The sequence below is a fragment of the Ptychodera flava genome, chromosome 15 (assembly GCF_041260155.1).
Source record: "Ptychodera flava strain L36383 chromosome 15, AS_Pfla_20210202, whole genome shotgun sequence".
NCBI classification, from domain to species: domain Eukaryota; kingdom Metazoa; phylum Hemichordata; class Enteropneusta; family Ptychoderidae; genus Ptychodera; species Ptychodera flava.
In genome coordinates, this window is record NC_091942.1 from 33,965,002 (window position 1) to 33,982,604 (window position 17,603).

General features: G+C 35.6%; 1 protein-coding gene across 2 annotated transcripts in view; it reads right to left on the bottom strand.

The window, feature by feature from the left end:
* The window catches only part of LOC139151968 (fas-binding factor 1 homolog), a 40,904-nt gene extending 25,032 nt beyond the window's left edge, over positions 1-15,872 (bottom strand). Inside the window, exons 1-11 of one of the 2 annotated variants that reach the window (XM_070725030.1) lie at positions 15,723-15,872; positions 15,466-15,502; positions 13,989-14,039; positions 13,052-13,130; positions 12,329-12,383; positions 11,792-11,839; positions 10,811-10,961; positions 3,698-3,823; positions 1,787-1,933; positions 977-1,093; positions 568-729 (exon numbers count right to left, since the gene is read on the bottom strand). In XM_070725030.1, coding sequence (XP_070581131.1) covers positions 568-729; positions 977-1,093; positions 1,787-1,933; positions 3,698-3,823; positions 10,811-10,961; positions 11,792-11,839; positions 12,329-12,383; positions 13,052-13,130; positions 13,989-14,039; positions 15,466-15,502; positions 15,723-15,731 — 982 coding nt within the window. In that variant the 5' untranslated portion in view covers positions 15,732-15,872. The remainder of the gene's footprint in view (positions 1-567; positions 730-976; positions 1,094-1,786; positions 1,934-3,697; positions 3,824-10,810; positions 10,962-11,791; positions 11,840-12,328; positions 12,384-13,051; positions 13,131-13,988; positions 14,040-15,465; positions 15,503-15,722) is intronic. The other variant, XM_070725031.1, reaches the window with a different exon arrangement.
* Between the last annotated feature and the right edge of the window lie 1,731 nt (positions 15,873-17,603).

Sequence of the window (17,603 nt, forward strand, 5' to 3'; positions counted from 1 at the left end):
AAATGAGATGATGAATAGATGTCGTCCAAATTGAATTCCTTCTTCCATTTGTTCTAAATCTTCCATGACCACACTGGGATTCAACATTTTTGAATGATATGATATGATCAGAACTTTACAAAATGGGGAAAAGTGAGCCATAACAACGTTTGAAATATGAATTGTAAATTGTATCTTAATTTTATAGTATCTTATACATACACTGTACTGTCAATTGCCTTTGTTTTTACATAAAAAAGTGTTTAAGAAATCTTTAGATACATGCAAAATTATGTTTGCTTCATGGAAAAGGATGATAAGAAATGAAAATATTTCATTTAATTCTGACATTCAATAAAATGCTGTCAGATCCCACTCTTAGGTACACACAATTGAAAAGAACATTTCATATCTGTTGTTGTTCACAGATTCTAGATCTTGTTAGCGTCCAAATTTTCTGCAAGAAATTGTCAGCTGGCTGGCTTCTAGTTCTGTCATGCAATTCTTATATCCTTATGATATAAAAGCCTTTGAAGAGGTACAACATTAAAGTAATTGACAGGAGCTCATCTGGTTTTAACAACTCACCTTGTTTATTTTTGGTGTATTTCTTGTCAAGTACAAACTCCCGTCTTTCACCAGTGGGTGGTCTTTCTAAAAGCTTGGCAGTGTTGCCTCTACCAAACAATTCATTGACTTTGGACTTTGCCTTTTGGATTTCTGGATCTTCACTTTTGCTGGATTTCTTATCTGCAAGTGAAATAAAATTTCTTGTGGCTATGGGTTGTGCAAACAAGAGAGTCTGAGGTGAGATTTCTCTTTTCTTTTGTAAACCAGCTGCAGACACAACACAAATGTTGTATCAAGAAGTTGATACAAGCCAAAAGTCAGACTAATCAATGAAAGACGTTCTCTGATTCTATAATAATATGCCAAGAATCAATACAAGTACCCGATGCCAATCAGAATTGGCCAAATATAAATGTAAACATCTTACCTCTTGGACTATCATCAAAACCTAACGTATCAAGTACATTTAAATCATCTCCAATTTCAACCTCTTCCCTTTTCTTCTTGACGGGTGCTTTCCTTTGAGTTGATGCACTGTCATTAGCTGTGAATACACATCAAATTTATCAGGTGCATGCTGTCATGGGGAAAGGGTGGGTACATCTCCTGATGCAAAAATTACAGGCTAAAGATTCCAGCTTTAAAATTTTCATCAATTGCCTTCTAAAAATTTAACACTGGAATGAAACATTAATAGTTGTTGAAAATAACAAAAATGATAAGAATATTTGGCCAAACGAATATCTTAAATTTTTAACATTTCCTTTGAGAAAGGGAGTAAAACTTTTCCAACATGTGGCAGGCAACACTCTACAATCGCAAAGGTGCCTGTGAAACTTAACTCTAATCATTTTACAAAATTTACAAACATACACATGCTACATGTATGTTTTGAAAACTTCTTCAACAGGTGTCTTTGAACTGTCATATCTACCGGTATTTCTTCTACTGATCCTTATTATCGACACTAATAAGGTCAACACCAGTAACAGCTTTCTATAGGAGGCCTCTGAATACAAAATTGTATTTTGGGTTCTCCTTGGAACTCTTGATAAAAATAACAATACAGCCATGTCACTGATGAGTTTGTTTTGAAATCTACAATGTGTAGGTAACTATGAAGATACACATACTCCTGTATATGTGGGTTGACTATTTTTTCACAAACAAAGCAGAACATAAAATACTGTCAATGCCTGATTCTACGTGACTGTATCTTTCAAAGTGGTATAATTACCGGTCACTGAGGCTTGCAAATCTTTCTCTTGTGCTTGTTTCTGTGTTTCTACTGTGGTTTTTGCCGGTGTTGGTTTTTTCTTTGGTTTTGGATCATCTTCTTCATCAGAGAGCCCAAGGCCAGCCAGCGGATCATCCTCATCAAACTCTGTGGTGGCAAACACGATACAAGAACACAGATTTAAGTACTGGTATTGTTGTTTCTGTCAAGTTGTCCGGATGATGGATCTTTGGTCATTTTTTGCAGCAGTCAGTTGTGACTTAAACACACATGACAGGATCAGTCGATAATCTGTTGTTTTGACATCAACCCCAAACGGAGAAGTGTTATAGGATTTTCATGCATATGCTTTGAGTATGGCTCTTTGACTGTTTTAATCACTTAACACTGAGTACTTTAACAAGTTATACAATACAACATCAATTCAACTATATGAAGGATGAACTTCAGATCCAGTTTGAATGTAGTTATTAATTCTGACTCCATTCATTAGATTGTTTTCAATAATTATACATTAATGTGGTATGTTATTATTCTCTCACCACCCAAAAAAGACTTCAGTCAATTTTGATTTGAAATGAAGATGAAACCATCAGTTGACTGACCCAGTTGTCTTGCGGTCAGTATATGACCTGGACAAAAACAGTCGTCGCTTGAGGGCGCTCTCCATGACTGTGGGAGGCTGATCAAGAAGCGGGCCCCCAGTACAACACAATAGCTGCTGTAAATGGCCATGATCTGTGAGTGAATATGCCAATTAATCCACTCCTGCATCATTTTGTAATTCAGTATTATGTTACAAATTATGTGCTTAAACTTTCAATTAGTTCAGTAATGTAATAATTTTGAACATTCTTGAAATTGGATAATTAGACAAAGATATTCATGTCATAAACGTGGAAAGAAAAATAAAATTTGCTGTTTGAGAAATAGAAAATCACTCTTCTATTAAAACGGCTTCGTATCTTGTATGTGTCCATAGGTTATGATAAATATCAAGTCTTTACATATGGCAATTACAATCAATAATCTCAGAATAAATCTGGATCTGACAACATTTCTGAAGTTGATGTCAATTTAGGAAATTTTCAGGAGGATTTCATTGCATCAGTTCTATGTCAAAACATATCGCATATAAAACTGTCTATTGTGAAAGAGAACCTCCTTGAGTCAGTGGTAGTTTAGTTTAGTATGTACACTGAAAATCTGATGTTCTGAACTGTAAACCATAAGTGACGCCGATCAAGTTCTTGATAAATATCAAGGGTGGACACAATGAAATTTACTGGTGATGTATATTTTGCAAAATCAGAGACATGCTTTCTTCTTCACATTTGAGTTAAAAGAAAAAAATTGTTCTTGACCAATTAGCTGATTGAACTTTATCAAACATGAACACACACTGCTTGGTTTTGCAAACAGAATTACCGGTATAGCCATTGCTTAATTTATAGTGTTAAAGAAACAGTTTTTATAGACTAAGTATTAATTGACTATATTATCAATTGACTCACTAAAGATAGCACAGCAAAAGGCAGCATAATTGAAGTGACTGAGTGAACAATTTCAACTTTTAATAGCTTTTGATCATGAGTTGATTACATTGTACTTTAAATTAAAAAATAAAAATATAATAAAAGATGTGAATTATACACATTGAGCTGTTCATTAAAAGCAATAATACGCTATATTACTCTCAAAACTGACCTAACAACAACACTGTCTCTTCAGATTTCAAATTCAATAAAATATCTACCATTTGTTTGGTGTGCATTACGGCATCTACAACTGGTTTGAAAGGAAAGACTTCATACACGCTTGTACAAATGGTGATTTCACTGACAGGATTATTATACAACACATGGGTTAAACAGATCAGATGACTGGATCAGTGCATATTCAGTCACTTACCTCCATAATCAATCTTAGGTTTGGGTTTAGTAGCAGCTTTGGCTGGAGCTGAAGATACCCTGCTAGTCACTGTAGTCTCTGCTTTCAGTGATTCATTCAACAGGGTTGACAACTCGTCCTCAATTTCTGTTAAAAACACAACATTGTTGAAGATTGACACAATTTACAACCACTGAATAATCAAACAGTCTTGTAGGCTTTCTTCAGTTTGCTGAAAAAAAATGTTTATTTTCGGTGATGACTATTGTATATTCAGGGGAGCTGGATAAACTTATCATCTTCAAATTTTGAGGGTTTTCTTGCAGAATTAAACAATGTATGATTATTACACACACATTTTCCTTGTGTTTATAAATAATGCATGGTAGATTCACTTTCAACATGTAACATTTAACCACAATATCATCCAGTTCATAAGGACCACACATTCCTGCAAGCTACACATACTGTGCAATAACCTACGGACAGCTGCGTACAAAATTACACAGATGAACAATCTTTTTTTGCCAACAATACAAAAGATGACTCATCTGGCATACACATGGAATGAAGGCACCAACAATCCAGAGAAGAAATACGATATCACCTGATAAAGAGGCCATGCCATATCACCAAACAGCTGTTGTCAAACACTTTGGAGCCTCCTAGCAACTGACAATCAGGCAATTCCACAAATTTTGTAGTGCATGTATTGATTGTAGCAGGTACTGACAAATCTACCCACTAAATTTTATTGCTGCAGTTTGATTAGCCAGGATGAAATGGGAGTAATAAACTGTATGAGCAGTAAATGGTCTGGTCAGATCAGGATAGACTACAGAAAGTCTGGTCTCTGGCTTTGCTTCCTGTTTGCATTTGAGATGATTTCACAGAATGAAACACGTTATTTGTCCTGAATGTACCATAGTTACAGTTTTAGATTACACGAAAAATGTAACGTTTCATTTTCTATGAAGAAAAATGCTTGTATGTGTAACTTTCAAAGCTTCTTTGACTACCAATTCAAATGTTGCAATATGAGTTATTATCTAGGTTAAAAGTATGAAAAAACCAATGGAAAATACTGAAGAAATATGAAATCAGTCCTCAACTCAACTTAATAATTTACTGTAACATTTTCTGCAGAAAAGTCTATAGATTGGAGGAAAATCTCAATATTTTCATTCAGAATTCTACAGTAACATGTACAGTATATATAATATACAAAAGAATAGAATTATATATAAGTATTGCTTTCAAAAATAAATCTTTCAGTACAGTATCGAGGATTCATATTGAGGCATTGAACTACTTATTTTGGCAATGGTTGAATAATAAACACCAGACATTTTCAAATTATGAACTTGCAACTTCTTGAAAATTGCAAGATCTATTGGATGCATCTACATTTTGCAATGATCATTATCATTAGGTTGATTTTTGATTTGAGTTTAACAACTAGTTACCCATTGAAATACATGCAATATGTCACAGTGTATTTGACTTATAGAGTATCTTCCATGCATGTTCTCAAAGCTAGTAGGAAGTGCTTGTCAACAAATCTTTCCAAGCAAAGTTTTCTTCTAGGTATATTCATCTTTAAGCAGACTAGATGCATTCTAAAATGTATGCTGCTACCTTACAATCATTGGTAATTCTAGATGTTTACAGAGAATTGTACTAGTGAATTATTACAATACTGTGCAGTATTCCTTTGGCACTCACAAACAATTACAGCCAAGATGTCATGCTAGAAACTGTATGATTCATAAAAATCTCCATCCAGAAACTTTTAAATCTCATCCTGTAAGTATTTTCTAAAAATTTAATAGACAGGAAGCAAAATCAAAATTATCTGAGTTATTTACAGGATGAATGGAGTGAGACCAGTGGTTGGATATACACATGAACCTACTATGAATACAATAAGAATAGAATGCTCTCAATGTACAGGGTAGAAGTATGAGAAAAATGTTAACAAGAAGTTTGTTACATAGAATTGACACTGTTCCATTGTTTTCTATGATAAATTGCTACATTGTTAGATAGGTCAAAGGGTGTCTTCTCCTCTAGCACTGCTTGGAGGAGGTGAAGACATAAATCAAACTAAACCATGTCTTGTTAGAAGGTCATGTAAGTTAACAACATCTACTCAGACCTTCTCTTCATCACACTGCAATTGACATCATGAGGAGGTGGTATTGTAAATTACATTGTTCACTGGGATGGTGTTTAACCATAGATTCCAGTGTTAGCTGCAGGCCGTGGTTCAGAGCAAAACAAAGGGTGTACGTAATCTTTCATCATTGATGCAGTGTATGCCTATTAAAACCTGGTCTTCAAACTATTTTATGACCAGGCAAAGTATACATGTGGAATCTTAAAGTTTTTGATGAATTACATCGGTAACAGAAATTGACGCTTGACTGTATGTAAGAATGTAGAATGTAAGAAGAATTGAAGTCATCAAACAGTCTCAAGGATGGCATAGGTTATAAAATGGTAATCATAAAACAAGAGAGAGAGGTAAACCAATACGTAAACTATCTCGGTATGACTAGTCTTGATTGTTCAGTACCAGTCAGGATTTGCACAAAGATATCCCAGGGTTCATTGCATGTTTATTTGGTGAAGTTTACAGTCTACATACAGGGGACTTTGTATTTTATCACACTGTAACGTAAGTTAGTACTCAACTGATCATGTAAAATTAAAAATTATAAACAAACTTCATGGTTATTTTCATTGGTCTGTACCGGTATATGAAAATAAATCCCGCACATTTTTAAAATAGTATGGCATGAAATAAATGTTTACATATTGGCCTTATTATTTGTTTATGAATGCGTGTATTAAAGAAGATCATAAATTTCACAGGTGAAATGCTACTCTAATAATCTCTGCTAACATTTTAGTTTGCCATAATATTCTACTCTATAAGTAATAGTAACCCTATGAACACAGGGAGGGGCTGTGCCCTATGGTAAACACATTGGCTCTGATGCCAGCATTAAATATTCAGTCCAAACGAGGGCTACATTCTGTGACTTCAATAGACTATAACACGTGACAATTTGTCCATCTACTGATTGAGCACACATTCAACCACAATTAGACTTGATAACAATGTTGATTTCCTGAAGGTGTCAGCCCTGAGCACTTTCTGCAATAATGAGTGTTTGAATGTCTTAATTGCGACACATCCCTGCTAATGAATTTTACCCTTCTGGTGTCTATACCGGTACATGGACACTTGTCGATGTACTGTGACAGCTAGAGTACAGACTAAATGCATGGCAAAATGTGGTTTAGCTTAGGCAACAGCTTCCTTCCATTGTCAAATTATACAAACTATTATGCTCAATGTAACTTTTTGGTTCAGTTAATTGTAGTGAAAGGGGATAGGCCAACAGCAGTTATGCCAGTTGAGAGACCGATACTGGCAGGGAGGTCTTTAATTAGACCACCTGAAGCATACATGTATGCCAGTGTTTAGCCTGTGGCTAGTGTTTGGTTACATCAGTTGTACACAATGTCAACCACTAGCCATGCACCAAGCTTTGCAATTGACCACACATCTCACATGATTTATGTAACAATCCTTCATAGCTATGTGGAGGATGGTTATTTCACACTGGCAAGTTAGCTCAGTTGATCAGTACAAAGCACCGCAGTGGCTACTGGAATTCTAATGGACTGTGACCACCGACAATTGACCACACATGCTTCAATGGACCGAAAAATTTGCTTGATGTGCCTATTGAAATCAATACACTTGCTATGAATCCGAAAGGAAGAGTGTAAGAAATATGTAGTGGAAGTCGAGATGTCACCCCACTCACCATACTGGGAGAGGTACACAAACACTATTGAATGATGGTTGAATCTTTACCATCTAGGAATTTTCACTGAATGTTTTATTGCATTATGTTATGGCTAAGAAAGCATATACTGAACAGGTGTTTAGCAATATCGCTGCATAGTTGCTCTGATATCACAACTATCAAAATTTACATTGATGTTGCAGAAACCACTTGTTGAGCTGATTAATTTATACTCAAAGTACCTTTGGCATCTCCTCATGTCTATAACTTGGAATTCAAGATATTTATAATCAATCTGATTTACATTTTTCTAAATTTATCCTACAGTGTAGGTCATAAACTAATTGTTACTGTGGAAAACTACCCAAATCAGAAGTATTGTAATTTTTTCCCCATAAGTGCATATATTTCAGGTTGAAGTGAGTAGACATGCAAAACACACACAAATCCAGAGTTTCTCATTTATGTTTTGAGATATTTTATATGGTACATCTTCAACTTCAATTTTATACAGTTTTAGGATTACCTTCATGGCCTTAAAGAAATTCAAAGAATTGAGCACTGAATTGACGATGATTAAAGTCTTGCCATTTCCTCACATTTTTTTATTTTTAACAACACTCCCCTAAAGGTTACTTTCAAAATGTAAGAGTACACAGAAAGATCATCTATGGAGTAATGGAGGTATAAACACCACATTTTTACTAAATATTGTCATACATTGCTGAGTCATCACTTTTCACAAAAGTTTTTGAAACAAGATGTACCCTAGCTGTCTAACCTCACAATCAAGCATGAGGGCACACATTGTTCAACACATTTTTCAATTTGGCTTTTGTTATTGCGTCTTTTGTAAAAGTGTCAAGTTCTTTATCTCTACATGCAAGTCACAATGAATGAACTAACACTTGACTACCAGGGAGTGGTCCATATCTGAACACATTTTGTAATATAATAACCTTGATTGACTAGCCAACAGATAATATCTGTTACTAGTCAATCAAGGTCATTATTCTACAAAATATTAGAGTATTGGACATAGTAACTAGCAAGTGTGACTATAATGTTGCAAAAAACAATTACATTTCTGGACAATCACATTTTTCTTTGAAGAAAATTGTGAATGTTTTACTATTGGATGATCACTTGCCACATTTTTCATGATTTGAATAAAATTCAATGATTCAAATTAACAAGTAGGGCCACACCCTGCTGATTTTTGACTAGATCTAATGCTGCAGACAGACAGGTTTACATTGACAGAATTATTGCTGGTAATATTTGCCGGCCAAAAAGATTGTTCAGAATAATTGATCATGTTACATGACGTATCAATGACCAAAAATATTTCAACGTAACTTAAATACACAAAAAAACTGAACATTGTAATATTTTTTTATTACAAATATATGCTCACATTAAACTTTGCAAATGTCAGAGCTATCTGCACATCCACATCTGAAGGCACGTTGATTTACCTGTTATTTGAAGTGATACACTGGTACATGTGAAACTGCAGACAATGCCTGTCTACCTACTTACACATTTGTACAAAGTGAGTCATATGGTATTTTTAGCTCCCTCATGTCAGAGTCATTGTACACACTCAACACCTCTAATATCACATTCATTTTCTGAGGGATACACTGAATTAATTCCTGCAGTCCAACACAATGTACATAAAATCAACTGCAGTTAGGTAGTAGTTTAAATCTTTTTCCTACAACAATAGTTACATACTGCCTTCTCTGACACTGGCAGTTACATACTGGCACACCCTCTCCAGTGACATACTTGCACTCCTGAAGAATGATGGACCTAATCATCCAAACAGAGGTATTCTGCTAATCTCCAAGTGCATTTCAAGAAACATACCCCCTTCCCCAACAAGAACTTTTTTGACTTGCAATACACCATAATTTGGTGAGAACAGGTATTTTCAGACTCCCAAATAATCCCTCCTGCAGTTCTGTCTTAAATCTGACACAATGTTACGTATATCTATTCATAAGTCTAACCACAGTCGCCCCACAGAGGGACTGTGATCTAACATAAACTGCTCTCCTTACCTTTGTCCTTACACATATAAGTTAACCCAGTAACCTATGAGTCTACACATTATTTTTAATACTATGGTTCTGTACTTACCTTTACTATGTTTAATTTTTCACAATAAGAAAAGGTAAGTCTAAAATTGTAATAATTTTGAATTTATCAAGTATTGTACTTTGCTTCCTGAATTCATGTTGTTTGAGGAATAAAACCTTCAATTCAAGGTTACTGAAGCCTCACTATTTGTTTATTATTTTTGTATTTTTGGTCTATGTGCAGTTCCTGATAAGACAATTTGCTTTAGGGGCTGTCGATAATAAAAGCTGATGCACGACAAACGTAATTCTTTCATTTAGGGGGGAGGGGGTAAAAACTCATCTCGTTTTGTGTGTGTCAAAATCACATAAGGATTTTCGTCTATTGTTTTCTAAATCATGACTACTTGCGCTTGTGGGAAGAATGAGGGGCTGAAATGAATTTACTGCAGGATTGTGGAGTAAATAAACAGAGTTCAAACATGAATTATAAAAGAAATACTGTCGCAATTTACTTTTGAATTGAAATTAATACACTTTTCTGTATAGAGCCTCGCAGTGCAGTGACACATGCGGTACGCGGTGCGGTCAACCGACATTTTTTAACATTTTGACATTTTGAACGCAATACTACCTTCGAATTCATCGAGAACAGAATGACCACAAAATAGGGAGATAAAAAAGACAAAGAAGAGACATAAATGTGAAATAAAAACTTGTATGCTTTTTCAACGCAAAACATGTACGTGAAACATGAGAAATACATTAAAATGTTCTGTCTTAAAAAGTGACATGCATAAAGCGGAGGTTTATTAATTAATGTGCACTTCTGGTATTTTTTATGGACGTGCAGATCGAAGAGGTGCGTGTGGGTTTGTCAGAAACAGCATCATAATACAAAACTGATTTCGCAAAAGAACTTTCGTTTTGAGGGGGGAGGGAGGGGGTTTCAAGTTAAACAAAGGAATTACGTTTCTTGTGCGTCAGCTTTTATTATTGATGGCCCCTTAAAAATCATGGGCAATAGTTGCCTGTCCAGCACAGAATGCATGAGTTATGTACATACAGTTACATACACATAGACATGTACACATACCATATGCTACTCAAGAGTCAACGGTAATGAGAAATTCTCGTCACTGTTTCAAACAGTTATACCCTTATTGAAATGTTTGAAACTCACATCCACCAAATCCAACGCACATTTCCTTTAAGAAACTCACCCTTTTTCTTTTTCTCCTCCACTGGATTTGCTTTGCTTTCAGGATGGCTTCTTGTCACTTTCTGAGGTTCTGTTTTTGGTTGAACAGTGCTGCTGCTGCTTGATTTCTTCTTTAAAGATCCCAACAATTGATCGTCCATGTCATCAACTCCCTAAGTTTATGAATTACAGGAAACATCAAAACCATGAATTCACATCCATCAAACACTCTAAAGAAGACAGCAGGAAATTTTAATGATATATTAGGACAGGGTGCCACATATAGTTATAAGCCACAGTACCAATAGAAATCAAGTGTTTAGCAGTAGTATATTATATGCTGAGTATGCAGTGATACTTCAATTCAATTCAACAGTTGATTTTAAAATGACGTCTGTCAGCCACATCTGTCCAAAAAATGAATGTTTCATAAAGCTGGTGCCAGCCTTGCCTTGAAATATCAACAGGATCCATTTTTTAAATTTTACTGAAAATTCGATGACTTTTGAGGACCTTTTCACCAATTTCAAACGACTTTTTGAGATCCAAATCGTCATTTTCCAGTAGTCACTTTTTATGATATATAATTTTTAAATATCCTTTCACATATCATTTTTATGATATCAAAACCAAACATTTTGTAATTTTTGAAAATCATGGGTGACTTATCAATTTTCAGGACTTCTAGGACTCAATTTCATTTTTACAGACTTTCCAGAAGGCTCATAAATTCAAAGACTAAATTAAAGGACTTTCCAGGAGTGTATAGATCCTGTATCTACATGTATCTGCTTTATTGCATGCTTGTTATAGTTGGTATACAAAATCTATTACAATTTCCTCCAGTCCAAACTGTGGAAATCATTCATTAGTATCTCTGATTTCCAGAAACACTGGCAATACATGAATTACACAAATTTCACCACTGGCAGATAATAACGTCTTTCAAAGAATTACCCCAGTAATCGCTTGATCTTTCATGATGTACGTACACACTGCTTACCTCAAGGGCCTTTGCAATCTCTGCTGGGTCTGCTTCAGACACCTCGGACTACAAACAGAAGGAAACATTGTGGAACAATCAACAAGGCAGTAGAATGGGTAAAAAAACATGCATACCAGTCCAATTTAAACTAAGCAAGTATGAAGAGTTACACACAAAAATTGTGTGACCATAACAACTTAGCTGTAAGGATGACTTCACACCATTGACAATAAATGTTCAAAGAAGCTAGCATGAGGCATTGTGGTTAACCATAGTACAGTAGCCAAAGAAGGATTGTTGGCGAAGGAAATTTGTAACAATGTTAACAATTTTATATGTGCTGAATTCAGAACCATTTCACGTGGCATACTCTGGCTGTATACCAATGGAAAAATAAATGAACGATTTGTTAAATCAATCATTGTTTTTCTAAAATCTTTGGTCTTCCTCCTACATATATATAAGAAGATAATACAGTACTATTGCCATTGACACAGACAATCAATGATACAGTATGCACAGTAAAGAGACAGAGAGACAGGAACTTTATCCTACCATTTCACTTGTATCTCCAACATCTGCTGCTAGGGTACTGTAAAAATCTTCATCCCTGAAAAGTCAAAGAAATCAGCAACAAAACGTTAACAGGCAGAAAGCAAATGTTTTTGAACTGCAGTTTCCATTGACTAATGACTGGCCTTCTTCACTAAACTGCTTGAAGTGCTTTATCAACAACTAATGGGTGTGCTCTAAATTGCTCTAAAAAAATTGTGGACACTGCAACCTCTGAAACGAATCTTTATAATTACAATCATGGTTACAAACAAACAGAAACATGCATTAGTTTCAAATTGAACCTGAAAATAATTGCTGATAAGCCTCTGATCTGACTTCTGAAACTTTTCTTCGTTGCAGACTGCATTTTACAGAATCATCACAACAGAGTTAAATTTCTACCACACCTCAGCATAAATTTGAATGTGATGTAGATATTTTCTATACTGATCTCATATTGTGTGACAGCTATGGGATTCCTCATTGTTGAAACATTAATTGTATAAATACACTGGCTCCGCATAGCAAAGTGCAAAAGCTAGGTTCTTTTTGGAAAATTCAATGAGAGTCTTAGTAGCCAAACCCTCTCCATTGAGTTTAGACACGGTCCCTATATTACATGCTCTATTTTATCACTTTGGTAGATTCTTTGGTAAATGAAAAATCGGTTAATCAAATTGACAAAGCATTTTTTCCAAAGCTAAAGGCAAAGTAACATCTTACTTTTTTTGTGTGGTGATTGGACTGCCCCTGGTGGTAATTGGACTGCTACGAACACCAATCTTCTTCTTTGCAGTGTCATCTGAAAGGTTGATTGAAAAGTGGGGGGTAAAAATCGATGAAGTATTAAACACGTTAAATGGTGTAGAAATTTGCATAGCACAGCAAAATAAAAATAAGGAGCAGGATAACAAGGTTAAAATATTTCATGATTTGAAGTAAAAAGTATATTTTTTTTCAAAGATCTGACTGAAATAGTGTATTACTCAGGTTCCTATAAAATATCAGCAGATGCTCGAGAAAGTTCATTGGTTGGATAAAACATGCAAATTTGAAAGTACTGATCTGGTGCAGATTGCAGACAGCAGTACTAGTACTTTGTATGTATACCATAGAAATGTCTGTGGCTCTTTTTTCCAGTATATCACATATTCTGTTGCCTAACACTTTTGAATTATAGCCAGAGTGACAATAATCAGAGAGGTTTATGCAATGAAACTTTGAAGATATGAAATACCAGTGATAGAATCTGACTGGTCATCTACTCAAGTAAAGCTTAGGTGACCACATCCATGATATGGTGGCCATACAAACATCCAGTGTTTTGCAATGGTGGTCATTTGATGTACTCAAATAAATGAGATAGGTGACACCATAGAGGACAATGATTTGCAGTCAGTGGCTTGGGTTTGCAGACATGGAAAATGGCAATTTTGACTAAAAATTGCAAACTGTTTCTTAGATTGAATATACAGTGTTGGATATCACAACAAAAATGGTAAAAAAATTAGAGCAATTAACTTTCAGACTAGATTAGAGCACATTGAAATCCTCATCATGAAATAAAATAATTATGATTTGAAATCATCAAATTTTACTCTGACCATGCTTTTATACAGGATACTTACAGTATCCTGTACTTAAATGAGTGAACACTTACCATCACTTCCTAGCAAATCACCCAACATATCATCATAGGATGTGTCTCTGGCTGAAAATGGAAAGGAAATAAAACAATTATCTCTCAATATCTTTGTGTCATACAATCATTTGTAAAGGTCACTGAAATACTCATCTCAAAGCAGTGTCTAAAGGTACCAATGTAATTTAGATTTAAAATTTGAAGACTCAAGATTATAACATTGTCAACTAAGCTTGATTTGTTCTTTGTTGGCACAACTCCAGAGGAAGACTAACTACTGTGCCAACACATTACCAAATTGCTGCAAGCAAGTTTTTCTTCCCTTCATTCTCCAACTCTTCCCATCATAACATAATTTGTTTGAAACATTTTCCTACATTATTTTAGGTTTACCTCATTCATTACATCGAACCCAGAGTTGACGAGCCCTGAGTTTAATTGCACGAATCATCATTGATGGGCATTTTTATAAACAGTGTGCAGTGGCCTACTGTTTCTCTTTTCATTTGCATAGACTCTTTCTCTTTTTACGAGCATTGCAAATAAATACACATAGTAATTTAATTTCTATCGCAATGTAAGTATAATATTCTCTAATAAACCATACACAGTAGAAGTGAGACTCTACTCTCTGTGATTGAATGTTGGTAAATCTTGTAAACATGGTACAAACTGATTATCACTCTTACTGAACCCATCACAGTTCCTCGGCTGGTGAAAACACCCTGCTGAGTGACAGCAACTCAAACTCTGGGAATTGATAGCGGAAATGAAGACGTGAGAGTTTTGTCACCAGCAATACAAAAGAAAACAGTCCAAAGTTGCCAAGATAAAACAGAAGTGTTGTCCAGTGACACCCATTCCTCTTTTGCAAACTAAAATGTCCCAATATTACCATTGCAAGTGACTACTAATGATTCTATGCTTTGACCATTGCCCTCTATTCATGGTTTGACAAAGTTCATTATTACTGTTAAGCTAGTCTTACAAATGCCACTGCATGGGCATCTAAAGAGGTAAGAGACCTCTTTATTAGGTATGGCGATGCAAATTTTATATACTGGGCAAGACTTCCTTTACAGGTCCTCTCGTCAACCTTCTCCCTTTTACATAAGATAAACTACATACAGTATGTATGTAATGCTAAACCTACAATAACCTTATCCACGATTCTTAAAAACCCTTCAAGTTTACGTACGATGTGCTTTCTCTGAGCATGGATGTAAAAACGGTCTATTTTTTTACATCCATGCTCTGAGGAAAGTCTAAAGATTACAGAGATTTCAGTCTGGGGCGGGCGGGGTTTAGGGTAGATGCATCCTAATCTGACATTGTCTACTAAGCATGCTATCTTGATGAAGTATGACTCTGTGCATTTAAAATAACGAACATGTCCGTTACAACCGATCACATTCATTCATCCATTCATCAATCAATGGATAGCAGAGTCCTTTGCATTTTTGTGTTGTTTACATTTTTTCAACGTTCCGCTCACCTCTTGGTCGTCGTCCAAGACCAGGAAATGTAGATGACTGAAAAAGATGAAGATAAGTAGATTTGTAAACATTATTACATCGGATATGGCTCTTTTCAACTGAACTGGCGAAATCTTCAAAACTGTCAATATACATGTACTGGTGGTATGTATTCGTTTTGGCTTGTAGCCAACGAAGCGACGGTTGCAAGGGACGCTTTGAAAATGGCAACGCTCAATGCGGCGAAAAATATACGGACGGGCTGCACTTAACTTACCAAGCTCATTGCGGTGATTATCTCTATCTATTTCCGAATTTTTATCTTCGATTTTATCGACAGAAACTTTGTAACGACGAGCGACGACTTTGCACGAAACGTCTTGTTGCTTGTCAGATGTCCGCCATGATGGAAGCGTTGTGTACGCATGCGTATGATGTAGAACCGTTAACTTACTGTTCGTTCGACTTCTTATTTCCTTGAGCCTAGAGGGCCTTTAAAATTTGTCATGACTGGCAAACTTCACAAGAATACATGCATGAAAACTCAAATGTACATAAGATTTAGTGATAGACCATGGAGGTACCAAAAGACCTAGACTGGCCCCCAGTCGCTTATTTTTTATCAGCAACAGCTACTGGCTGGCCAATACTACACCCGGCACCCCACTATCTAAGGAAAAACCTACAACGCATGCGACAGTCTGGAAGTTTATTGCTTTATTTATATGGTCTATGATAGACCAAGACATGTGATTTTTTTCAACATTTCAACAAATCCTCCAATCAACAATATCAATATATCCAATCAGCCGATCAGCCATGATGCACTGATACATAGTAAATAAAAAACTTCTATTTACTGAGTCACCGGCCGTTGCTTACGTTCCAAAGGACGAGCCCCTAAATGTCTCGTTCCGCCAAAGGTGACACGACATTTTCCAGAAAAAGAGAAAATTCGTAAGTTTTGCTCGTCCTTATCAAGGTAATATGCGCATCAAAAGTGAAAAACTTAAAGTTTTGCTCAAACTTTCCTCTATGAAACTTTCGACAATTCTCTTTACCAAATAAAAATCAGGGGGTCACCGTGCAAAATTTGGTATTGGAGAGACATATTACCGAAGATTTCCAGATATTTGAAATTCAAAATGGTAGCCAACACTGTGCCAACTCTATGGGAAATAATAAAATTTTCGATTTTAGAAAAACTACGCCGGCGAAAACTTTTCTTTCACCAAGAGCTTTAAAATACCCCCACAAGTGGTAGATCAGAAGAGAATTGATAAAATTTGAAAGCCAAAATTTCTGTCCCCGAGGCGCGTTCAAACATAGCTATTGTCATGACAACGCAAATCAAAAATTCTCAGAGCGGGAGAGTAGCTTTGGTCTCACTAATCCTAAACATTGACTTTCCAGTGGCCTATAGTTTGCAATACATTTTTCTGGAAGAAGATCCACCGATCGCACTTGAACTTGTCGGAGGCTTGGTTATTTTACTAACTGCGTGTGCAATGATTCTGAAAACAGCCTGGGATAGTAAACAGACAACACAAAAATACGATGCACAAACAAACAGAAGATCACGCTGAAACGGGAGACTGTAAAGAAGTCCTTCATAATTCTTTGGATGAACATAGTAACTGGCGATTCGAACTCCTCAAAATAGTTTTATTTATCTTCATTTGTATTGCAAAGTATTTTAAATGTGCCTTTTGACCAAATATCGGACATCAATGTTTTCTCGGTGGGATCAATTTTCTAGTGTGTATACCTGTCCTTTTCGGAGTGTACTTTGCCAGTACACATTAAATTTCTGATTTCGCCATGTTGGTTTCACTGAAACACTTCTCTGTAAAGAGTTGAAATGATCTTTGCAATCCAAAAATAGACAGGAGATCTCGAATCATAAATAATAGGATAGGTTCTTATCCTCCAAGGGAGTATTAAAAGCGAACGCAAACAATTATGATGTGTACAAAGTCAGTAGTTTGGTTTCAACAATCATGAGACAGTGAGCCATTTTATTCAAGATTAATGAAGAGGAAATAGTTATTAACTGAATTTATAAATCACTTCTCTTCTTTTATACATTTATCACTGAATTTCGCATCACTGCATCGCCATGTTTGCACGTACAGAAGAGCATATCGTTCTGATAGGC